A 27257-nucleotide genomic window follows, 5' to 3' on the forward strand; every position below is an offset into this window, starting at 1 on the left:
TTGTGTTCAGCTGTCTTACAATCGAATATATAAGAATAAATTTATGGCTAATTAGCACAGAGTATATGCATTTTCATAATTAAAACTTCCACGAGTACAACATATGTTAAGTATTTAAAATCAGTTTTTCTCTTTCCTCAAATAAGGTTGTGAATCATAATTTGGAAAACAGTTCAGCATGTAATAATTTAGTGATTTTATTTTAAACCAAGCTGAAGCCACATAGAGCAGAACTGCTCAACTGAACCCTATCCAAATCCTTGACCCACAGAATTAGGAGCAGATAAAATGGATGCTACTTAAGCAAAACAAAAACTTTGTTTATACTTTTGTCCTATAATTTTCCATAAGTGTACTTTAATTAAACATTTTTAAACTTGCAACTTTAGGTTATATACTTACTTTAGTTGGTTCTCAACCAGGGACAATTTTGTCCCCACCCCCAACCCCCCAGTATATTTGGCAATGCCTTGAAACATTTTTGGTTGTCACAGTTCAGGGGCGAGGTGTTACTACTGTTATCCAATGTGTACAACAAGCCAGGGATACTGCTGAATACCCTACAATGCACAGGATAGCCCCTCACAGCAAAGAATTATCCAAACTTAAATGTTAGTAATGCTAAAGTTGAGAAACCTTGCTCTGATATCATAATATAATGTTGTTAGAATTTTTATTTTATTCATTTTTATGTGTGTATGTATGTATATATGTATGTATTTGAGATGGGGACTTTCTCTGTTGCCCAGACTGGAGTGCAGTGGCGCGATCTTGGCTTATTGCAACCTCTGCCTTCCAGGTTCAAGTGATTCTCCTGCTTCAGCCTCTGCAGTAGCTGGGATTACAGGCACCTGCCACCAAGCCTGGCTAATTTTTGTATTTTTAGTACAGATGGGGTTTCACCATGTTTGCCAGGCTGGTCGCAAACTCCTGACCTCAAGTGATCCGCCCACATCGGCCTCCCAAAGTGCTAGGATTACAGGCATGAGCCACTGCACCCGGCCAGGAATTTTTGAATCAGAATTTTTCTTGACCAATTTTAATCTCTTATCATTTAGAGATTCTTGAAATATTGAAATTGCTTTGTTCAGAGTGAATGAATTTTCTTAAATTATATATTGTGAACAGCTTTTAAATTGCTTATTTTCAAATTGTTTGCCATGTTTGTTTTCCAGTTTGCATTAAAAAATAGTTTGAGAAATATGTTGTTTATAACAATTTTATTCTTCTTTCTCCAGGCTAGAAGAACAAAAGAATATCTTGTCAGAATTTCAAAGAGATTTAAATGAATTTGTTTTATGGTTGGAGGAAGCAGATAACATTGCTAGTATCCCGCTTGAACCTGGAAATGAGCAGCAACTAAAAGAAAAGCTTGAGCAAGTCAAGGTAATTTTATTTTCTCAAATCCCCCAGAGCCCACTTTTATAAAGAAGTATATGAATCTATTTTTTTAATTTAATCATTGGTTTCCTGCCCATTAGGTTATTTATAATTCCTTGCTAAAGTGTTTTTGTTGCAACTTTATTTTTTCTTAACCCTGCAGTTCTCAACCAGTGCACATAAGAACATATGTATGTATGTGTGTGTGTGTGTATTTATATATACACACACATATTGCATCTATACATATAGATGTATATAATCTATGTATATAAATCACAGTTTTTATCTTAAAAACTAATTTGAAAATAATTTTAGATTTATTTGAGAACTTCAAAACCTCAAGTAATTTTTTTTTTTTTTTTTTTTTTTGAGACGGAGTCTTGCTCTGTCGCCCAGGCTGGAGTGGTGCAGTGGCCAGATCTCTGCTCACTGCAAGCTCCCCTTCCCAGGTTCACGCCATTCTCCTGCCTCAGCCTCCCGAGTAGCTGGGACTACAAGCGCCCGCCACCTCGCCTGGCTAATTTTTTGTATTTTTTAGTAGAGACGGGGTTTCACCGTGTTAGCCAGGATGGTCTCGATCTCCTGACCTCTTGATCCACCCGTCTCGGCCTCCCAAAGTGCTGGGATTACAGGCTTGAGCCACTGTGCCCGGCTGTTCAAATAATTTTAAAAACTAAAGACCAGATTGTGGAATCATAAAATCTAAATCTAAATGGGAATCACTTTTTTAATCTGTCCTGGTTACCTACATGGAGATTTGAGAAGAGACTTTAAAAACAAGAATCTATTTTCTTAGGGAAGATCTGGATTGCCAAATCAATATCACTACTTCAGCCTCTAATTAAAGGCATTATATCCCCCCAAAGCAATGTTTTGTTTTAGCTTGTTTGTCTGGAGGTGTAGGACGTGGTGTTGGTTCACATTCCATTTGGTTGAATAGACATCCAGCTTATTCCAGTGGCTTTTCATGCCTTCCTACTGTGATGTCTGTCTGCTTATTACTGATTACTTCCCTTGGCTGACTGACATGCTCTGATTGTGCAGTTGGATTAACTTCCATGGTTTTAGTTTTAGGAAAGCAACTCTTTTGGATCTATTTCATTTTAATTGTCAAACAGAAGGTGAAAGGGGAAGAGAAATTAATATTTAATCATTCCCTATTATGTGCCAAGTATTAGATACATGTACAGCCACTATTTTATTTAATTTTCATATCAAATTTTGACAATGGTTGCTATTATCCTCATTTTACAAGGTCACATAATCAAAGGGAAATGAAATTGCTCCTTTATCAATGATTCAGTTGCCTTATACATGTAAATTAGAGTCCAATGTCAAACATTTATTTCTGTGAAACAAGAAATTTACACCTGAACAAGAAATAAAGTATAAAAATAAAATATGGTGTAATTCAATAAACAAATATGGAGCACTGACTATACATCAGATGTTTTACTAGGTATTTGAGATTCAAAAATAGAAAAGAATGGGAATCATTTGAAGATGGTTATACCCTAGAACAATGAACTCAGTCTATTCTTGGAAATTTATCTTTCCTAAATGTACTGTGTCATATATAGTAATATAATTGATAATTCATTTGAGACATTATTTAGTGGCATTTTCTTATATAATTAACATATATGATTCTATTTTTCTCCTGAAAGAATCTAGATCAGTGCTGTCAAATAGAACTTCTGTGGTAATGAAAATATTCTGCATTATCCATTTTTGTAACAACTAGTTATTTGTACCTTTTGAATGCCTGGAGAGTTGGTAGTGTGACTGAGGAACTTGAGATTTTATTTTAGCGAATTTTGATTAGCTTAAATGTTAATAGTGTCGTATGGCTAATGGGTACTGTAGCAGACACTGTAACTCTAGATAACAAAAATGAATAAAACACGGTTGTTAACATCATGGTGGTTTTGGAGGTCTTGGGAAAGGGTATACACTATGTGATGGTGAATGAGTAAGAGAAATTTAGGGATATGGAGTGAAAAATGAGGATTCTAGAATGAAACTACCCAAATTTGAACCACAGCTTTGTTGCTTGCTAGATTTGTGTCCTGGGAGCTGGTATTTAACCTCTTTGTCTCAGTTTCCTTCCATATAAAATGAAGATAATAGGATCTACCTGATATAAGTATTATAATATGAAGATAAACTAAGATACTAAACAGGAAAAAATTAGCACAGTGCCTGGCACTGTGTATATTGAGAGTAAACATTCTCAATGTCAGTTACCTCTTAAGATGATAATGCAGTTTCTCAGTGGCAAGCTATGGTATGCTATGGCATGCTATGATACCCAAGAAGTTGATGAATTTATTCACATTGTTCTATTTCTGATAGAGACATGTTTTCAGACACTAACTTTATTTGGAGTGTTGCTTTACCATCTCACATTTTTCTCTTAAAAAATTATGAGGGATAAAATAATCATTTTTTTCCTGCAAAGATTTATCTACTGGGGAGTGAGTGTTTCAGTCAAGCAGCTCTGTGCTCAAATAGAAAACTGTTGGTATTTGAGGTACCACTGGGCCCTCGGTCAAGTCGCTTCATTTTGATAGACTAATCAATAGAAGCGAAGACAAGGTAGTTGGAATTGTGCTGTAATTCATTTTAAACGTTGTTGCAATGTCTGTTTCAGTTACTGGTGGAAGAGTTGCCCCTGCGCCAGGGAATTCTAAAACAATTAAATGAAACTGGAGGACCCGTGCTTGTAAGTGCTCCCATAAGCCCAGAAGAGCAAGATAAACTTGAAAATAAGCTCAAGCGGACAAATCTCCAGTGGATAAAGGTTAGACATTAACCATCTCTTCTGTCACATGTGTTAAATGTTGCAAGTATTTGTATGTATTTTGTCTCCTGGGTGCTTCATTGGTGGGGGAGGAGGCTGGTATGTGGATTGCTGTTTTGTTTTGTTTTTCAACCTGACCGTTTGCCTTGGCTGTATGTTTTGTTGTGGCTAGAAAAAATGATGATGGTGAATGGCTTTACATTAGTGACCAAATGCCATAATTTATACTACAATTTTTTGCCTAAATTATTCTGAAGAATTAGACTGAAGAAATGATGAAGTATTTAATTCAGTGGCCAGGTATATACTGACAGTATTGAATCTAAAAGGACGTGGTCTGGTTCTAGTTAAACAAGTATCATAAATCAAAATTAATTATTCACACCTAGATTATAGATTTAATAATTAATGTACACTAACGTTCTCCACAAGTTTATTTACTTACCTACTTATTAACTCGTGAGTTTTCATCTTTCCACCTTGAATACTATATAAATCTAATATTAATACTATTAAATTAATGCATATTTATTTTATATAAAGCAAGTGGTACATATGAATTTATGATAAAAAGCAACATCAATTGATCCAGCACTATTTATTCAAAGATAATCATTTCCTCGCTGTATTGTCATGGCATCTTTGTTATAAATCAAGAGAACTTGTATGTATGAATCTGCGTCTAGATTCTATATCCTATTCCATTTGATTAAATCTGTACTATAACAGTACTTCACTGGCTTAATTACAATCTCTTTTTAAAAACAATTCTACTGAGCTATAATTCACGTACCATTTAACTCATTTTAAGTGGACAATTCAATGGTATTGGGATATTACATTTTTAAGCTGTGATAAAATATATAACATAAAAAATTGTCATTTTAGTCATTTTGTGTGTACAATTCAGTGGCATTTATTACAACCATCACCACAATTTATCCCGCCCCCCCAATTTTTTTTTTTCTTTTTTGGAGATAGAGTGTCGCTGTGTCGCTTAGGCTGAAGTGCCGTGGTGCGATCTCAGCTCTCTGCAACCTCACCTCCCAAGTTCAAGTGATTCTCCTGCCTCAGCCTCCTAAGTAGCTGGGATTACAGGCGCCTGCCACCATGCCCAGCTAACTTTTTGTCTTTTTACTACAGATGGGTTTTTGCCATGTTGGCCAGACTGGTCTCAAACTCCTGACCTCAGGTGATCCGCCCACCTTGGACTCCCAAAGTGTTGGGATTAGAGGTGTGAGCCACTGCGCCCAGTCTCCAAAATTTGTATTACTCCAACCAGACAGTTTGTAACCATTAAGCAATAGTTCCTCTTTCTCTGTCTTCCCATCCACTAGTAGCCTCTGGACTACTTTCTGTTTCTATGAATTTGGCTATTCTAGATCTTTTACATAATTGGAATTGTATATTTGCCACTTTGTGTCTGCCTTACTTCACTCAGCATATTTTCAAGGCTCATCTATGTTGTAGCATGTGTCAGAATTTCACTCCTTTTTATGACTGAATAATATTCCATTGTATGTATGTATGCAATCATTTTATTTACACATTTTGGATCTGGTTGTGTAAACAATCCAACTTTGTTCTTCCTATTCAAGATTGCCTTGGCTACTTTTGTTTCTTTGAATAAATTTTAGAACCATGTTGTCTATTTTTACATAAAGCCTGCCAGGATATTGATTGAAATTTTGTGAATCTGGAGCTCAATTAGCATCTTTACAATACTGAGTCATCTAATTTGTGAGCATTTCGAATTGTGTCAGGTTATTTATACTTTTTAAATTGAGGATGCTGACATTCTAATAACAGATCATTTACATGACTGATAAAATATTTAGGAACTAAAATAAGTACCAATTCTATGACATTAAAACCATAATGTGCGCTTAAGTCTCTGTAATTCAAGCAGGTAGTTATTTGGGGAAAAAAAAAAAAAAAAAAAAAAAAACCCTTCTTGGTTTCTACCTTTAATGATTGCAAAACATCTGTGTAAAGATATAGACTTTTATGTATGGAGGGAAGGTGGTGTCCCAGCAATTAAATTTTACATCTACATAGCAATGCAAATGAAATCATCCCTCATAAAAAGAGAACAAGGAGGCAGGATACCCAAAATGTCCTACAATATCTCAGTACATCTTATGGCAAAAAAACAAAAATTATAATTGTAGGAATTATGAGATAACTATCTAAAATATACAATAGCAGGTTTGTGGATTGTGAAAGAGTGAAGGTTTTGTGTGTTCTGAAACAAAATAAAAAGTCAAATTTTTATGATAGAAAATTAAAACTGAGGTTACGAACAGCATCATGTATATACTTATGTTACTACAGCATCCATAATATCTGTTTCTTATGTCAAAATTATAATTTTAATGCAATGTCTTTGCCATTAAATGCCACAGGATTTGGAATTTTATTCATTAGTCATATTAAAATTATTTAATCATCTTTTCTCCATCCATATGCCCCTATGTCCCTGTTAGTTTAGATTTAGGGATACAAAGGAAATGATCAGTACCAGATTTAGGTAAATAACACAAGTTTTTTTTTAAAGTTAAAAAAAGTGGCTTATAACACTGGCAGACCATTTTGATCTTCATTAAATCTCAAGCTCTTACTTATTACAGGAGGGTAGAAATAAAGCGGACCCCCTCCCTGTGTTCTCGAGTCCTATCCTTCATCCAAAGCTTAAAGTGGGTGATATAATTAGAACTAGTGGGTCATAGTTGCTGGGACATGAATATGTCAATTCCTTAGTACATAGTATCTCCAGATATATCCTAATATCATAATCAGTTGGCAGGTGCTTTCTGCACAGCTAACTAATATGCTGCATTCTGCATATTGAGCCAACTGACCACCTACTTTTGTACCTTTATTTTATTTTTTGAGACAGAGTCTCACTTTGTTACCCAGGCTGCAGTGCAGTGGCACGATCTCGGCTCACTGCAACTTCCACCTCCTGGGTTCAAGCGATTCTTCTGCCTCAGCCTCTCGAGTAGCTGGGACAACAGGTGCACGCCATCACACCCGACTAATTTTTGTATTTTTAGTAGAGATGGAGTTTCACCATGTTGGCCAGGTTTGTCTCGAACTCCTGACCTCATGATCCGCCCACCTCAGCCTCCCAAAGTGCTGGAATTACAGGCGTGAGCCACCGCGCCCAGCCTGTACCTTTATGTTTCATTGCTGAAGAGAGAAAACAGCGGGTGAAGATAATATAGCTATTTCTTTAAGGGAGTGGTGGACCGTATAATGAGTTCATTGGAAAAGGGTGTTACCTTGCCTTGGCCTGGGTAGCTTCTCTTTAAGCGGATATGGAAAGGGTTGCTTTAAACTGAATATAGCCATTAGCATAAATTTATGGGTGCCTTCATGCAATGAAGGCTCATGAAATGATATCCTCATTCTTGTCTAATACGTAACTTGACCTTTTACAGTCTTTAACAATAATACCCATAAGAGCCACAAAGTGGGGATGTTATTAAAGCTAGCCTCTGTGTTTCTCTCTCTGAGCATCTCATTCTATGATCTTTATACACACTTCTGACTCAGGTGTTTTTAATATTTATCCCTCTTCATATTTCTTTGTATTTTCTCTGAACATGCATGTGGGTGTAGGAGTCTCTCTTGCCATCATCATCGCTCTCTTCCTCTATGTTTCTCACTGTTATGCTAATTTTCATCTATGAATTGACACCTTACTGTATTTATTATGAATCTACTTTTTTTTTCTTCCTTTCTTTCTTTTTTTTTTTTTTTTTTTTTTTTTTTTTGAGACAGAGTTTTGCTCTGTCACCCAGGGTGGAGTGCAGTGGTGCGATCTCAACTCACTACAACCTCTGCCTGCCAGGTTCAAGCAATTCTCCTGCCTCAGCCTCCCAAGTAGCTGGGATTACAGGCGTGCACCACCACGCCCGGCTAATTTTTGTATTTTAAGTAGAGACAGGGTTTCACTATGTTGATCAGGCTGGTCTTGAACTCCCGGCCTCAGGTGATCCGCCCACCTCGGCCTCCCAGATTGCTGGTATTGCCGGTGTGAGCCACCGCACCTGGCCATGAATCTATTTTTCTATATGCATATTTGCCACTATTTTTCTGCCCCGGTGGTTTATGTAACACATTCTCTTCTACTCTCCTTCCCTGACGCCTTTAATCCTAGTTTCATTTCCTTTCATGTCTTTTTATTTTGTGTCCCCTTTCCTCATTCTTTATTGCTCTTATACATGTTATAGGTGAGTATTTTTTTAACTACCCATTTATTTAAAACCAAAATATACTTTGTCATTCTTTATTTTTGAATCATATTGTATCCTTCCTTAATTTAAAAGGTGAAAAGATGGAACATTCATTTTGCAGGCTCAGGATTATTTGGGTAGAAGGAGCCTCATGAAACTAAATTATTTTCACATCTTCTAGATTAGAATACCGAGTCCTAGAAAGGTTATGTGACTTATTTGAGACCATGTAGCTCTCTATTTAAATATAAAAGTGATTCCAAAACAAAGAATGGGGGTTTTAACCTTTTGGTGAAGCTCAAGTGATTTCTATGTGGATAATACCCTAGAAAAAAAAGAAAAAATATGGATTCCCATTTCATTCCATTGCTCCTTTAAATATTAAAATGGGGATTTACTTTCTTTTAAAAAAAAACTATATGAGTTTTTGCTTTGCTTTCTGCTCTTTTTGAGAACTAAATGCTAGGTTTTTAAATTACTTTCTAGAACCTTCTCTACTGTGGAACATTTATGATTGTGTAATATAGCAAAACATGTTTATGTTGTTTCAGAGTTAGTTAAAATCCTATTTTTAATGTCAAGTAATTTTACAGGTAGTATATGTTATGCATTCCTGTTAGTTTTAATAAATATATTTTCATTTTGTTAAATAAATTTACGTTTTCATCATATTTTACATGTAAACAGTAACTTACTATCTACACGTAAAATACCATTTACAAATAAAATATACTGTTTAAATGTAAATAGTAAATTACTATTTGAACTTGTTACTGCCCAGACAGTATAAAATGGTGCATATAAAGAAAAAAGCATTTTGGAAAACAGTTAAGAAATTTTGCTGGAAAGTGAATTTTACTTAAGTGCATCTTTAAAAATCTTATTCACTTTACCTAGGAAAAAGATAGGTTTACAAATATAACATATATAACGAACCTTTAATATGGGAATAATTTTCGTAATATTGATAATAGTACAGGTATTATTTTCAAAAAATCACAAAATAAAAATTATGAAAGTAAAAATATAGTGCAACTCCTAGCAAAACTATCTTCCACAATATACAGTTGGCTGTATCTAAATTGCCAGAAATCTGGTTCATTTTGTATTAACCTTTAATCATGTTGCTTCTAAATATGTATCTGAGGAGTAAACACTTTAGATTTATTTTCATTTGTATAAGGTAAATAAATGTTTAGTCTTTTTCCAGACATATTTGCTATGTAATGACAGTCATTAGTCATCAATATAAATGTGAATAGCAAAAAGGAGAAAATTAAATAAAACTAAAGCTTGACTTTCCCACTCCTTGCTCAAAAATGGACACTTTGTCCAATCAATTTCCTATCACAAGATGATGATTAATAGATTGTTCTAATAGTTACCGTTCAGTCCTGTCCTTAATGTGATATTTTTTCTTTTTTTTCTTTTTTCTTTTTCTTTTTTTTTTTTTTTAATGATACTTTAAGTTCTAGGATACATGTGCACAACGTGCAGGTTTGTTACATATGTATATATGTGCCGTGTTGGTGTGCTGTACCCATTAACTCATCATTTACATTAGGTATATCTCCTAATGCTATCTCTCCCCCATCCTCCCACCCCACAATAGAACCTGGTGTGTGATGTGATATTTTTTTCAACCAAAGAATAGAATCTTCACTGGCATTGTTACCATATTCACTGGTATTTATGGAACCCTGGAAAAAAATGCTGTAAAGTATCTAGTAGGGAGGATAATAATCATTATAGGAAATCATTTCTCTAGCTGGAAGTCATAGCAGAGACCAGATAGTTCCACTGGAGCTTTTATGTGCTCATGATTTTCTCCCTTAAAGTGTATTTGTAGCACAGTTCACACAGCCTTCAATTTTATAAATCTGTGTGCTAAAATGCTATTATATAAGAAAACAGGTCAGGTGCGGTGGCTCACGCCTGTAATCCCAGCACTTTGGGAGGCCCAGGCAGGTGGATCACAAGGTCAGTAGATCGAGACCATCCTGGCCAACATGGTGAAACCCCATCTCTACTAAAAACACAAAAATTAGCTGAGCATGGTGGCGCATGTCTATAATCCCAGCTACTCAGGAAGCTGAGGCAAGAGAATCGCTTGATCCAGGGAGTCTGAGGTTGCAGTGAGCCAAGATCATGCCAGTACACTCCAGCCTGACAACAAAGCAAGACTCCGTCTCAAAAAAAAAAAAAAAAAAGGGGGGTGTTCACCTATTTATTGGGCATATAGTCTGATAGTTCCTAGAAATCCATGATCTTGGATGTTTTCTTTATGTAAGTTCCTGGAAATCCATTATTTGGATGTTTTCTTTATGTAGTTAATAGTCACAGCAAAACTGTAATTAAATTATTTATTCAACAGCTATCTAATGAAGGACTACTATGTGCCACATTCTGTTCTAAGCATATCATAATCGCTTCCCACCCTTCCCTTATTTAAAGGACATGCATAATTTTATAGGGCTTGGCATTATAAATATTCATATCTCTAATTTATAGTTGCTAAACAGTTGGAGGCTGAGGGTTGGGGGAAGGGAGTAGTAATTTAAAGTTTACAACATAAGCATCCTTGACTTTGCCTCCTATAATTTCACACTGACATGAGGTTTATTACTAGGTTGTGTGTCATGAGTACATCTCAATTTGCTCTGACAGTTCTGGTTTTTGCCTGTTATCCTATCATAATTTTTAATTGCTCCCTCTTTCATTGTCATAAGTATTCCACTTTAGAAGATAAAATATATAGAGAGGGTCACTCTAGTTATGAGAACAAACATCAGGCTTTTAGAGCTAGGCTTGGCCCAGTGCTCAATAACTATTATTATCATTATTGCTTTTGTTCTTAGCAGCAGCATCATCCTTGTCATCATCATCTACCTTCTTACTACTTTAGTTAAGCTGAGAATTTCAGCCTATCCAAGAAATCTGATTGGCATTATTACCCAATTAATCACTCTTTAATGACAATAAGTATATAAGAATACGTAATATTTAACTTTCCAAATTATTGAAATATTACACTGTGTATGGAAAACTCTTTCTAACCGTGTTTTTTCTCTACTCTCAAATCATAACAATCGTCAATACAGAAGAAGACTTCTATGACCAAATTCATGGTTGTTTTTTTCCCCACACACCAAGCAGCAGACCCCAGCTGGGTGTCTCTAATTCAGTTCTGACACTATCCACCCAGAGATACTGTCAGATCCCATAGACTGAGGGCTCAGTCCCCAGGTCTGCCTCCTCTGCACCCCCCACCACACACACACCAGTCTCAAGTCCAGGCCTCTGGAACTTCTGACCAATGGGCTTCAAGTTGGGGTTCCCATGACCCCCTCTTTGGGTTCAATTAATTTGCTAGAGCAGCTCACAGAACTCAAGAAAACACTCACTTTCACCTGTTTATGATAAAGGATATTGCAAAAGACACAGATGAAGAGATGCATAGGGTGAGGTATGGTTGTGGGGTGGGAGTGAAAGGGGCATGGAGCTTCCATGCCCTCCCTGGGTGCACCACCCTCTAGGAACCCCCACGTGTTCAGCTACCCGGAAGCTCACTGGACTCTGTCCTCTTTGTTTTTTATGGAAGCTTCCTGACATGAGCATTCCTCCCCAGGGTATGTGGTGGGACCCTCTCATAGGAGGTTCTTAAGACCTATAATCTGAAAGGCGGGGGAACATTAGAGTGAAAGGAGAGCAGGAGAAGATCAGAGGCCTGCCCGTGACACCCAACACACCCAACATTATAACAAAAAAACTGTAACAAGGGCTGTGGGTGTTATGAGCCAGGAGACTAATTCAGGTTGTGGTGAAAATTCAATGAGGTAGTAGATGGAACATGTGTAACACAGTATCTGGCATATTGTAATTACTCAAAAAATGTTAGCTTAAAAACAGTAGGAGTAATACTAAAATAGAAGAATGCAAAGACCAAGCACAAAATTATCCCTGATTCTCACCTTTTCCAAATTCTCCAAAAGTCTCACCTTCTTAATCAAACAGTTATAAATATGGCTCTTGGGGAGAAAGCTGAACTATGTGCTACTATTATGAATGCAGCAGGTGAAGGAGAGGAGAGTTAGAGGCGGCAAGACAACAAAATGGCTCTCGTGGAAGGCACAGAGGGTTTTCAGCCAGTGCTCTCCCATTCCACTGATATCATTATTTTCATTTTCTTTGACCAGATAGCATTTCAGCTAAAATGTGTTGGAAAGTGATAGATTTTTCTCCTCACATTGCCTAAGAAACCCAACAAAGCCAGCATTGTTTTCAAACACCAGAATTTTCACTTTTAAAGTATGAACATAATTCAGAGGACCTTTTAATTCTGAACATCATTTTTATCAATCTATTAGCCTGACTTTAACCCAGAAATCCAAGCAGAAAGCAATTCAACTTTCACAGTGCTTCTCCATCCCTTCCCCCTACCTTTATTTTTGATATCAGTTTCCCCCATTTTGGCAAAGTAATGGAAAATCATTTGTAGAAGGTTACATTGAAGCCAGATAATTTTCTATTAGGAAACCTCACCAAATACAAGATTATTTGTTCATTTCAATATAATAATGTTTTAAAAAATATAACAAAAATCCAGCATAAATTGTGAAGCACTGATACTTGTGCACCAACTTATTTCCATATTGAAACTTTATTATTGCCACTGTATGCATACTGACAATGTATATCAAGCATGTAAATGTGTCACTTAAATATGCTGTGCCCCAAATTTTATTTAAAAGTTAAGTTAATTTTCAACTAAAAACAAATTCGACTATTCTCGGCAATCTCCCCTCCCTGTTCGTGATGGATTTAAAATGAAGAAGAGTATAAATGATGATGAAAAGAGAAAGGAGGAGAAAATTTCATAACTCTGCATCTTCAGTGTAGCATTTTTAAGTAACTCCTTTATTAGCACAAAGGTGTTTGTCTATAGCAATGAATTCTAGAAAGGAGAAGAAATGACATAATAAAAGGAGATTTTGCTAATATAAAATGTTTTTTCTTTCCTTTTGTTTCTGCAGTACCTTTACTTATATAGCACCAACCCTGAGACTAGAGGGAGTTTCCTTCCTTTCTAATAATTTAATGATCGTGAAATGATATGAAATGCAAGTTTTCATATGCCAACTCCTTAAACTGAGGTTAAATAAGGAACAAAGATTAAAGGCCATATTTAAGAGCACATACTGTAAATTCTAACCCAGTTTCATGTATTATACCACCTGCAAAGCAAATATGTTATACAAAAGTAAAATAACAGAGTGATTTTTATTAAAGATCAGAATCATACCAAAAATGAACTTTTCTGTCAAATCTTTGTACTCATATATCAAGATGTGAGTTTATTTATGTAGCTTAAAAAAATTAATGCTAAATGCTGACTACTATATTCATGTCAGCTGACCCCTAGTGCTTCAAACTGTACAAAAGAGATACCAAATGCTGGGTTGGTTATGTATTCCATTTTTGCCATAGACCACCTGCCAAGGCTTATAACAGATCTGTAATGGGTTTCTTACCTTTTATTGTGTAGAAAATGGATTGATAGATTAGACCTGGGGCCAGTGAACCATGGAACCCCAGGTTTGCAAGAAAGAGTTTATCACCCTTTGATGTTATTTCTCTCTCGTGTCAGCTGAAAAGGATGAGCTAGATTATCTGAAAGTAAGTTGGATGCCAAAATCAGCATTCCCCTCATTTATCCACCTTATGGTTCAGGGCAAGGCCACTGTATGGGTAACAAAAGGGCTGATAAGGGCCTGATGGAGAAATTTGGTTTTTCTCCCTTTTAATTGGCTTGCTCATATTAGAACTAATTACAAGACATTGACGAGAGCATTTCATTGTTTGTTGCTAGAGAAAATCAATCAGTTTTACTGTGGAAATGAAAGCATTTGAGCCAAATGTTGCACTTATAATTTGTGAACATTTGCAGTTATCACCAGGACAAGTATAGTCCATCTTTGGCATGGTTGGCCAAGTGTGGGGGGGAAAAGAGATGGACCAGAAAATGGGCCAGAAACCAAAGTCATCACAAGGATATTTCAAGAAAACTCTATTTGTTCTGATAGTTGCATTCTGTAGGCAACCCGTGACTGATGTTTATACCTCAAATGCAGTCTAAAAATATTTTTTTATGAAAGTGACACATTCTGACTGTGATGTGGGTGACATCAACAGTTTTGAATAGGACAGTAATTCTTGGACTTATTGAAACTTTTATAAAAGAATGAACATTCTGAACTCAATTGCAATATAAATGACTATCATGAAGATTGCTTCTGTTGGTGCTATGACTGTTGTGACAAATTTTAGACCATTGCAATTATCTCCTAGAGGTTGCTTTATTGTTTTATTTTTATCAGTGGTGTGTGTTTTTCTGTTAGAATCATTGAGATGCTGGTTAAGGAAGAGAAAAAATTAATATGCAGGCCCTTATTCATTGGGAACAAATAAAGGACAACACACGAAACAGGAAAATTAATAGAAAAGACACTTTATAGGTAAGGTTTCCTATAGTTTGGGAGCAGACAAAAACTAACTCTATTTTAATTACTAAAATAACGTTGAGGCTGGGCACGGTGGCTCATGCCTATAATCCAGCACTTTGGGAGGCCAAGGAGGACAGACGACTTGAGGTCAGAGTTCAAGAGCAGCCTGGCCAACATGATCAAACCCCATCTCTACCAAAAATACAAAAATTAGCTGGACGTGGTGGCACATGCCTGTAATCCCAGCTACTTGGGAGGCTGAGGCAGGAGAATCATTTGAACCCAGGAGGCAGAGATTGCAGTGAGAGGAGATCATGCCACTGCACTCCAGCCTGGGCAACAGAGTGAGACTCTGTCTCAAACAAAACAAAAAAAGAAAAAAAGAAAGATGTTGACATTAACATGTTCAAGTCTTTAGGCTGAAACTAGAATGCAGTATGATTAAATAATCATTTCTACTTTGGGTGAAGTATGAGTTTTCTTAAAGATACTCCTTTCCAGCTTCTCAGTTCACATGTGGTTAATTCCCAGCGTGGCTTCAAATAGTCTAATGGTTTGTATAACGAGTGCCACCATTCTATGTTCTCATTCTCCATGCCTCATCTCAGTCCTGGAAAGATCACTAAACTTGCAGTTCGTAACTCAGTCTAGACCCAGGTTCACCACTCACTAACTCATAACTATAGGCCACTTATTTAAATCTCTTAGTGCCTCTAGTTCCTCATTTGTCCAACAATGATGCATAATGAAGCATGTTTGCTCATCTCCCAGGGTCTAGTGAGGAACTAAAAACACAATATATACTATCATACTTTATTATGAGGAGTTAAATTGTGGTTACTATTACAAAGTAGGTTACCGTAAAATTCTAATAGCAGTGGTAAGGGGAAAAGGTCCGTGTGCTATCACGTAGAGCAGAACTTCTCAAACTTCAATGTACAGCAGGTCTTTGAATAATGTCTTTTCATTTAACATCACTGTGTTATAATACTGGCAAGGAAAAGAATTGTATCTCAGTTCGGGGGACACTGTCTATGTGGGGTTTTCTCATGTCTCTGTGGGTTTCCTTCTAGTACTCTGGTTTCCTCACACATCCCAAACTGTGTGTGTTAGGGGAAGTGGTGTGTCTACATTGTCCCTCTGTGAGTGTTTATGTGTCTGCGACTGTGCCCTGTGATAGGATGGCATCCCTGCCAGGGTTGGCTCCTGTCTGGTGCTCTGAGTTGCCAGGATGGGCTCTGGCCTCCCAAGTCCCTGAACTGGAATATGTGGCTTGGAAAATGAGTGACTGAATTAATATAAATTACTGTGAAATAAAAATTCATATAGTATTCAATAATCATAAAGACGCGTGACAATAATTGATGCTCTACAAAAGTGCTCAGTGAGCTGCCATATTGATTATTGTTTGTTTTTGAACTTCGTGGTGAGAGAAGGCAATCCTGGCAGTTTTTGCTTTGCAAACATTTATTCCTTGAATGAGCCACTGCCACTACAACCACTATCACTCACTGATTCACCAAAAACTGGGTAAATAATTTTCCTCCTGGTTTTTATTAATTTTTCTAAAGTGGATGTATATCTCACATTTATTTCTGAGGTTAATATTAGAAGTGCTTGGGGTCTTTATTTAGATGGTTGGTCATGTTTTGTGAACACAGGTATGCAGTAGGAACTTAATTCTTGTTTATCAATTAGCCTATGGTAAGATTGGTTTCATTACATGTCATTTTGCCTAAGTCACAGTTTCCAAGAATCTGTCAACAACATTAATTGATGACTTACTGAAACAAGAATCACCTTGGGATCTTGTTAAAATCAGGTTACTGGTTCAATGGCTCTTGCATAGGACCTGAGGTTCTGCATTCCCCACTAATTTCAAGATGCTGATTCCCTAGTCCCTTTGCTCTACATCTTAAATGGTAGGGATGTAGAGAGTGGCTATCAAGAGTCTGTGTAGGAGTTGACCACCAATCCCATTCATTGGAATGCATACAGTGTATTCTCAGATACTGGAAAGGCGTTTGCTAAAAGATTTTTTCTCTTGGTATTTATGAAGCACATTCATCCAACCACAGAAGATACATATCAGCTTTGACAGAAAATATGAACACATTCAAATGATTTATACCTTTGAAACATAGATTGTTATGGGGTTCATAACCCAAGTATGACTTTGCCACAGATCCACTCAATTTCCTTCCTCTTTCTCTGCAATATATTGTATATTGCAAGAAGCTCACCTCCACTCACCTTATTCCTCAGGCTTTCTTCTCAACTATCTTCTATATAGATTTAACCAGTGGGAGGCGTTGGCAGGAGATTGGAGAGCAGGAGAAGGGGAGATTTCAGAGTATTTCTTTCCCTCTTTCACTGCTTTGGGCAACAGCTGATATGGAGTAAGTGGCCAAAAAATATTAGCTATTATTAGGTCTTCTAATAATGATCTTCTAAAATCACTTTTTCAGTGGTTACCCCCATTGATTTGCCATGAATATCTCTTCAGACATCTTTGCAAAGAATTGAACCTGACTTTAGATACTCATTCAAAATCAAAATCAGTAATTTTAGGATTGAGGACTCTGGTATTATTTAAGAACTCTTAACTGTACCAAGCCTCACTCCCATTTCTGGCTTTCCCCATATATCAGTTATGTAATAACTACAATATTGTAAAATTTGCAATAGTGTTATGTAACAAATCACTCTAAAACTTATTGACTTAAAATTATCACCATTTATAATTGCACACAGTCTATGGGATCCCGTGAGCTGCTGTGTTATTCTGGCTCACTCATACATTTTCAGTCAGCTAATGGGTGAGCTAGGGACTGGCTTATCTAGGATAAGCTCAGCTAAGATGACTCACCTCTGCTCCATATGGTCTCTCATCATTCAGCAAGCTCTCTTGGGCTTGTTCTCATGCAAGAAACAGGATTCTAATAGAAAAGCAAACAAGGCTTCTTGGAGCTTAAGCTTGGAACTGGCTCACTCATTTCTAACATTCTTTTAACCAAAGCAAATCACAAGGCAGGCCCATATTCAAGGATTAGGGAAATAGGTTACAACTCCTGATGGTAGCAACTTTAAAAGTCACATTGCAAAAAGATGTGCATACAGAGAGGTCATCAGTGCAATTTACCACACCTTGCAATCTATTAAGTTTCTCACCCCTCTCACAAGTAAGGTATTCTATTAAGACACATTCCTCTGTATTCAGGTTTCTAATCAACTAATCCTGACTCTCATGTAATATTAACACAGTATCAATATTCTCAAAAGCCAGTAGTCTAGAGGGTCACAAAGATCCTCAAAGATACTTTATGCAAAATCCTAGGAGGATAAAAACAGAGTACATTGGTTTATGTATACGTTCAGTATTTATTAAGTGTTGACAGTATGGTATTATGTTAAGGAACGAGGATAGAGTTATGAACAAGACAGACACTTGTCTTTATGGATCTAACATTTGGAGGGGGACAAACATTAAAATGGATTATATCATTACAAATGCAGCTGTTCTCATTGTCTTTTTAGATTTCTCGGGTTGTCGAGTGAGCTACTATAATAAAAATACCTCAAGTTTCAATGTTTCAAACAATATAGATACATGTATCTTTCCCACATTAAGTCCAGCCTAGGTACATAGTCTCTGCTCTAAAAAGGAACACAGGCTAGCAAGGCGGCTATACTATTCTCAATATAATGCTGCATTTAAAAATCTTCATGATGGTCCCACAAATATCTATGCATTCTTTTTCTTATCAAGAGAACACACACTGCCTTCCCAAGAGAGACCAATCAAATCTCATTGACTTACTGCATCCAGCTAAAAGCCCATTGTCTGTGGATGATGCCCTGTCTTCTCTATCAGATCCAGATATGGTTCCTCATGGTCCAGTGACCTATAAAGTGAAAGTTACACTATCTGCTCCTACCACAACCAATTCTCTCTTTTTAAAATTTTTTAAAAATTTTGTGGGTACATAGTAGGTGTATATACTTATGGGGTACTTGAGATGTTTTGATATAGGACATCATGGAGAATGAGGCGTCTATCCCCTCCAGCATTAATCTTTTGTGTTACAAACAATCCAATTATACTCTTATTTATTTTTAAATGTACAATTACATTATTTTGATGATAGTCTCCCTGTCGTGCTATCAAATACTGGGTATTATTCATTTTTTCTAACTATTTTTTGTACCCATTAACCATCCCACTGCCCGCTCCCCCTCTATCCTGCCCAGCCTCTGGTAACCACCTTTCTACTCTCTATCTCCATGAGTTCCATTGTTTTGATTTTTAGATTCTGCAAATAAGTGAGAACATGAGATGTTTTTTCTGTGCTTGGCTTATTTTGCTTAAGATAATGACCTCGATTTCCATCGGTGGTGTTGCAAATGACAGGATCTCAATCTTTTTTATGGCAGAATAGTACTCCATTTGTGTATATGTGCCACATTTTCTTTATCCATTCATTTGTTGATGGACACCTAAATTTTTTCCAAACCTTGGCTATTGTGAATAGAGCTGTAATAAACATGGGAATGCAGATATTTCTTCAATATACTGATTTCCTTTCTTTGGGTATATACCCAGCAGTGGGATTGCTGGATCATAGGGAAGCTCTATTTTTAGACTTTTGAGGAACCTCCAAGCTGTTCTCTATAGTGGTTGTCCTAATTTATATTCCTACAAACAGTGTACAACGTTTTCCTTTTCTCCACATTCTCTCCAGCACAGGCGCAAAGACAGCAGTAAGTGCTGGACCACCTATGCAAAACCTAGACTATAAATCCAGAACTTCTCTCCCTCTTCACGCCCCCATACCCACCACTCCATTCCGAGATTTCAAATGTAAGCTAAGATAAATTATTTAATAAAGCTTTTTGAAGTCAGGGATGAGAAAAATAGTTGCTTTTTACATAATCCCACCATCAAAGCAAGAATTGCTTAGTTCAAATTGTGGTGATGCAAACAAGGAAAACGAGAGAGCATAAAACAGGGGGATCTGACGCAGTCCAGAAGTGGAGGGAATGGTTGTTTTTAGATAATTATTAGAGAAGATACTGTGATTTGGTTTGAAGGCAAAGCTCACTGAAGTTCTCTAGTTCTGGATATACCTATCGAAAAATTCTTACCCAAACAAATGTCTCAGCAATAAGAGCAGCCTTTCCCCAAATGCCTAAGTTTTTTGTTTTGTTTTATTTTGTTTTACCAAATCTTTCTCTGGAATAGAGGCTGACCTTGTCGTTGACTTATTCTTCACCACAAGTAAGAATCATATTAATCTTGAAACAGACAGAGAGGCCACTGCCTCCACTGATAATTTGCATAATTGTTTTTCTACAATTTGGTGCTAATTAAAATATGAAAGGAGTAGTGATGATATCGGTAAACGTAATAAGGTCATTCTTTGTTCCTGAGAGAAAAGATAATGTCACCAGAAAGGACTGTCTGTATATTCACATAAGAGCAGGAAACAGGAAGCGAGACAGAGTAAGGTAAGATAGCATACTAGTGTATCACATAGTCTGGTATAGCCAATGTAGAATATTTATTTCAAAACACAAATAAAAATAAAGTTCTGCTTTGCTTTGAGAGTGTTTTTTTTTTTTTTTTAAATCCTGTATAGTTAGATCGACATGTTACTACTCTGCCTGGTTCAAATTTTGATTTCACTCTGTTCCAGTTATATATGCTATGCAACAAACCACCCTAAAAGTTACTGGCTTAAAATAAGAGTTTTACGATTTCTCATAATTCTGAGAGTTGACTATGATATTCATGTGCTTCACCTGATATCAACCAAGACGCTGGGAAAGCTGGAAAGTCCAAAATGGCCTCACTCACAAGACTGGCATTTGGTGCTGACTACCAACTGGGAACTCAGCTAAAGCTATTGGCCATGAGCCTCAGTTTGTTTCCATTCAGTCTTCTCCATGTGTCTCCTTTGGCTTCCCCACAGCTTGGTGGTTGAGTTCTGTGAAGAAGCCTTCCAAAAGAACAAGCACCAATCATCAAAGATTTATCAAGCTTCTGTTTGTATCACACTTGCTAATATCCCATTGGCCAAAGCCAGGCATATGGCCAAGTTCAGAATCAAAATGAGAAGAGATTACACAAAGACATGAATTCCAGGAGGTGTGGTTAATTGTGGGGCTGCCAAATAATCACCTTCCACAAATTCCTTAGTAGCTGTGTCATCTCTCTGTGGTCTCAGTTTTCTCACCTGGAAACAGGAACAAAAATGATCCTATAAAAACGGACTAAGATATATTAGGTTGGTGCAAAAGTAATTGTAGTTTCGGACCATGAATTTTAAATCACGATAACTAGGCTCAAACTCATCTTTATTAATCAAAGTAGGAGCCATTACAATCAACACATTTTTGCCAAGAAGAAATAAGTGTGTTTATTCCTGTAGCGTAAAAATACGTGCTTTGGGATTCAATGAACCCTTGGAAAGCATTTTCTGCATCCTGCTAGTTGTGGAAGCATTATCCCTATAAAAAGTTGTCAAGATGCTTGAAGAAGTGGTAGTCAGTTGGTGAGAGGTCAGGTAAATATGGCAGATGAAGCAAAACTTCATAGCTCAATTCATTCAACTTGTGAAGCGTTGGTTGTGTGACATGCGGTTGGACATTGTCATGGAGAAGAATTGGGCCCTTTCTGTTGACCAACGCTGGCTGCAGGCATGGCAGTTTTTGATGTATCTCATCAATTTACTGAGCATACTTCTCAAATGTCGTGGTTTTACTGGGATTCAGAAAGCTGTAGTGGGTTAGGTCAGCAGTAGACCAGTGATCAGTGACCATGACCTTTTGGTACAAGTTCGGCTTTGGGAAGTGCTTTGGAGCTTCTCAGTCCAACCACTGAACTGGGCATCGCCAGTTGTCATATAAAATCCACTTTTATGTTGCACGTTACAATCTGATCAAGAAATGGTTTGTTGTTGTTGGCATAGAGTAAGAAAAGATGCACTTCCAAACAATCATTTTTTTTATTTTCACTTAGCTTATAAGGCACCCACTTATCGAGTTTTTTGACCTTTCCAATTTGTTTCAAATGCTAAACGACTGTGAAATGGTTGACATTGAGTTCTTCGGCAACTTCTCATGTAGTTGTAAGAGGATCAGCTTCGATGATTGCTCTCAATCGGTCATTGTCAACTTCTGTGCCCCGCATCTTCAAGACTCTCATCTTTGAAAACCTTCTTGAACCACCGCTGCACTGTGCATTTGTTAGCAGTAACAGGGCCAAATGTGTTTTTGACATTGTGAGTTGTCTCTGCTTCCTTACAATCCATTCTGAACTCAAATAAGAAAATCGCTCGAATTTGCTTTTTGTCTAACATCATTTCCATAGTCTAAAATAAACATAAAATAAACAATAAGTAATAAGTCATTAGCAAAAAACATAAAGCAAGAAATGCTCATTAAAATGATGTATAACATAAATACATTTATTTGAGAATTGTATTTCAATATCAAACGGCAAGTTCCATGAATGTGAAAACCGCACTTACTTTTGTAGTCACCTAATAACACATTTAAGAAGCTTAAAACTGTGCTCAGCACATGGTAAGACACCAGCAAGTATGTTAGTTACCATTATTTTTTAGTAGTTTTCCTACAGAGCTGTAAATAAAATAAAATACTTTCCAAACATTGATAAAACTATAAAGCAGTAATACATTATAAGCTTCTATCCTAGTCTGCCTTCCCCTCAGGGCTTTAAAATGTGTCATTTCTGTAAATGTTACCTCTGACATGAAAGCACCAACACAATGTTCAGCAATTCCCAGCTGATTGTGACAAGAGCCTCACTCTCCCTCTTTCATTTTTTCTCTTCCTGTCTTGCTCTCCCTTTTCCCCATTCTTTCACTCACTTTGATAAGGCAAATTGCCAAGTAGTCACAAAATCCTAGACAAACAAGTCTGTATCTATGTAGGCGGTGCTGTGGATTTAGAAAGGGAAACAGTTCCTTGATAAATTTCTCCTGTAGTCCTGGGTTTCCAACCCCTATGTCATTCAACTCTAGAAATCTTCTGATATTTTCTCCCACTGGTCATTTTCACTCAGACTGCCATCACAAGGAGACTACCCAATGTTCTTTCCATTTGTCTGTTTTCTTCCTTGCCTCTCATTCCCTGCCTGGTCCACCTAGAAAGTCTACCTTTTTTCCTTCTCTCTGACACCACTAATCTCTAAATCTGACTTCTCCTTTCTAATCCCGTAGAGCCTGCCTTGTCACCTCCAAACAAGATCCATCTTGGCCTCCTGTTATCCTCAGCCCACAGCAATATTTCACTTACAACCTTCATTAGTTTCTACCTCAGGTGTGTCAGGCATTTAGTTTGTACCAATATTTTATTTCTTTTTATATCTATACCAAGACTGCACTAGACTGTCCAAGGAGAAATTTAACCGATTCCTGTTTTGTAGTCCTTCCCACTCCTTAGGAGAGTTAAAGATTCCTGAGCGTGTTAGGTAATGATAGTTAATATTTATTCATAACTTACTGTGTGTTAGCTATTTTCTAAGTGGTTTGCACTGTTAGAAGTAGAATAACCTAAGACTGCTAAACAGCAGTCTAGAACAAAGCTGAATTCCTTGCTTACCTTGCAAGGGGGAATGTGGTACATACTAAAGGATTAATAAATGTTCACTATTAAATTGATTGATTGTAGTGGTGGTGGCAGTGGTGGTGATTTTTAAAGTGTGGGTCAAATATTTTTTTGCCCACAAATCCACATCCATGTATTTAAGAAAAGATAGAAATTTCATTCTATCTTTTTGTGTGCCTTTGAGAGGACACCCCTGGCACCAAACTCCCAGGCAAATGCCACCATCTGTATGATTTTCCTTCATTTGCCACCGTAGGCACAGCAGGTACTACTAGGTTAACCTTTTCTTTCGCAAGCCTTCTCTCAAAATAGTAAACACTTTAGCTGTTGGAAAGCTCTAATCTCAAACTGCAAATTTAAAAATCTCTCTCTGGAGTTCAAAAAATAGAAATACAAAATAAAAATCTCTCTCTTCTAGAACATAATGTTTGAACTGTTACATATTATTCACACTATTTCACATTATGGCATTATGAAATATGGTTATAGGTATTAAAAAATGAAAGAAAACTGTTATTTGTTAACACTAACCGAAAGATTTTTATGATACTCAAGTAAAATGATAGAATGAATTATTTTAAAAATGCATGAATCTTCACCTTCTGTGAAGTGTCATGGAGGATTAGTCCTAACTGATATGCCTATAAGTAACTGACTTAATGCATATATTGGTTATCTTAATGCTGTAAGTGACAGAAAACTGGTCTCAAACTGATTTAAACAATAAATATGATCAAGGTTCCAGTTTGTTTTTGTTTTTTTCACATTTCTCTGGGTTCTATTTTTCTGTGTTGACCTAACAGCTTCATCTGACTTCCCTCTTGGTGACAAAAATGGCCTGAAGCAGTTTCAGAACCCACATCTGCAAACTTACTTTTGATGAAAATCATCTCTTTAGGGACCTTCTTTCCCAAAGCATCCAGGAAAGATTGCTCTGAAACTGATTGGCCTGAATTAGGTCACATGCTCATTCCTGTGCTAAATCACACCTCACTTCTACAGCTAAATGTCACTAAATCTCAACCAAACTCTACAGCTGCACCACAACAAAGGTAGAGAAGTAGGTACAAAGTTCCTCAAAGGAAAGTAAGGGTGAAAGATGATTGATTGATAAACAGACAGGTAGACAGAATAGATAGATGAATTAGGAAAAGATAACCAACTAATATCTGTCACATTGCTTTGACTTGATTTTTTAGTCGATTAATGAAACCGAATAGTGATTTTGACATTACAATATCTTCCAAATGTATGCAGGTTGTGGAGATCATTTAAGGAAAAAATATGTTAAGTGTTGTAGCAGATAGTTTTGGTGCCTCACCCATATCCCTTTAGCACTTACCATTTTTATACATGCTGCTTAATTTCCAACTTCCTGTACTTGCTTCTCTTTGCTTGGGGCTATCTCTGCTCATTCTTGGGAGAGAGCAGAAATGTAGCCGTTATGCCCCTGTAAAGCAGTGGCTGATACATCAATACCCTGTCCCCCTTGCCGTTCAGATCTAATAACTCCAAGCTTAATTTCCTACATATATATATACATATATATATATATACTTTAAGTTCTAGGGTGCATGTGCACAACGTGCAGGTTTGTTACATAGGTATACACGTGCCATGTTGGTTTGCTGCACCCATTAACTCATTGTTTACATTAGGTATCTCTCCTAAAGCTATCCCTCACCTACCCCCCAACCCCACGACAGGCCCTGGTGTGTGATGTTCACTGTGCTGTTTCCAAGTGTTCTCATTGTTCAATTCCCACCTATGAGTGAGAACATGCGGTATTTGGTTTTTGGTCCTTGTGATAGTTTGCTCAGAATGATGGTTTCTAGCTTCATCCATGTCCCTGCAAAGGACATGAACTCATCTTTTTTATGGTTGCATAGTATTCCATGGTGTATATGTACCACATTTTCTTTAATCCAGTCTATCATTGATGGACATTTGGGTTGGTTCCAAGTCTTTGCTATTGTGAATAGTGCCGGAATAAACATACATGTGCATGTGTCTTTATAGCAGCATGATTTATAATCCTTTGGGTATATACCCCATAATGGGATCGCTGGGTCAAATGCTATTTCTAGTTCTAGATCCTTGAGGAATTGCCACACACAATGGTTGAACTAGTTTACACTCCCACCAACAGTGTAAAAGTGTTCCTATTTCTCCACATCCTCTCCAGCATCTGTTGTTTCCTGACTTTTTAATGATCACCATTCTAACTGGTGTGAGATGGTATCTCATTGTGGTTTTGATTTGCGTTTCTCTGATGGCCAGTGATGATGAGCATTTTTTCATGTGTCTGTGGGCTGCATAAATGTCTTCTTTTGAGAAGTGTCTGTTCATATGCTTTGCCCACTTTTCGATGAGGTTGTTTTATTTTTTCCTTGTAAATTTATTTATGTTCTCTGTAGATTCTGGATATTAGCCCTTTGTCAGATGGGTAGATTGCAAAAAATTCCTCCCATTCTGTAGGTTGCCTGTTCACTCTGATGGTAGTTTCTTTTGCTGTGCAGAAACTCTTTAGTTTAATTAGATCCAATTTGTCTATTTTGGCTTTTTTTTTGCCATTGCTTTGGTGTTGTAGTCATGAAGTCCTTGCCCATGCCTATGTCCTGAACGGTATTGCCTAGGTTTTCTTCTAGGGTTTTTATGGTTTCAGATCTAACATTTAAGTCTTTAATCCATCTTGAATTAATTTTTGTATAAGGTGTAAGGAAGGGATCCAGTTTCAGCTTTCTACATATGGCTAGCCAGTTTGCCCAGCACCATTTATTAAATAGGGAATCCTTTCCCCATTTCTTGTTTTTGTCAGGTTTGTCAAAGATCAGATGGTTGTAGATGTGTGGTATTATTTCTGAGGCTTCTGTTCTGTCCCATTGGTCTATATCTCTGTTTTGGTACTAGTACCGTGCTGTTTTGGTTACTGTGGCCTTAATTTCCTACATCTTCTTTTAGGGATAACAAGAAGTATTAAGATTCAGTTGTTCACATTGGTGACTTGCATGATAATATACCCTTTATTGATAATCTTCCTTGTTTCACTTCTCACCCTGTTGGTGTGTCCTGGGATCATATCCCAAAACTACTTGAGCTCAAATTTTTATTTCTGGGTTTGCTTCTGCAGAGACCCAAATCAAGACAGTTGGTTTCAATATTCAGGTACTTACAAGGAGACCATGGACATCAATTGAATCAGAATTCCATGGCATAGCTTTTCAAATTTATATCACAATAAGTTGAAAAGATGTTGATTCTTCCTTCTACAATATTTTCTGTTTCTGTATGTCTTACATTCTGGTGTCTCAAAACATGGCCACAACCAGGGAAGGAATTGAAATTTGGAGTAAATGTCCTGTTTTAGTAGGTCTACATTTAAAACATGGACCTGAAATTGAGATTATAAACAAAAGTAGATGTGAGTATAAAGTAGAAAGTGAAGTTGGAGGGGGAAATTGTTTGGATTTACTGTAACCAATGGAGCTGCTTAGTCTAGTCGAGGAATTTCAGTCATTTCTGTGGAGACTAGATGACTGATGTTATACAAGGATACCTCTGGAAAATTCACTGTGCAGTTTTACTAAATTTGGATGAGAATATGTTCATTCAATGTTATGATGTCAATAATAGAATGGACATTGCCTTTAAAGACAATTTCAAATTAAATATCTCACATATTCCTACTCATTT

At 36.8% G+C, this 27257-nt stretch overlaps 1 protein-coding gene across 2 annotated transcripts in view; it reads left to right on the forward strand.

Annotated features, from left to right (window-relative positions):
• DMD (dystrophin) overlaps nucleotides 1-27257 on the forward strand; it is a 2258239-nt gene that overhangs the window by 1436124 nt on the left and 794858 nt on the right. For both annotated transcript variants that reach the window (XM_037986581.2, XM_073013821.1), the window contains exons 46-47: nucleotides 1239-1386; nucleotides 4037-4186. In XM_037986581.2, the coding sequence (XP_037842509.2) occupies nucleotides 1239-1386; nucleotides 4037-4186 (298 nt within the window). The remainder of the gene's footprint in view (nucleotides 1-1238; nucleotides 1387-4036; nucleotides 4187-27257) is intronic.

This window comes from Chlorocebus sabaeus, chromosome X (genome assembly GCF_047675955.1).
Source record: "Chlorocebus sabaeus isolate Y175 chromosome X, mChlSab1.0.hap1, whole genome shotgun sequence".
In the NCBI taxonomy this organism is placed as follows: Eukaryota; Metazoa; Chordata; class Mammalia; order Primates; family Cercopithecidae; genus Chlorocebus; species Chlorocebus sabaeus.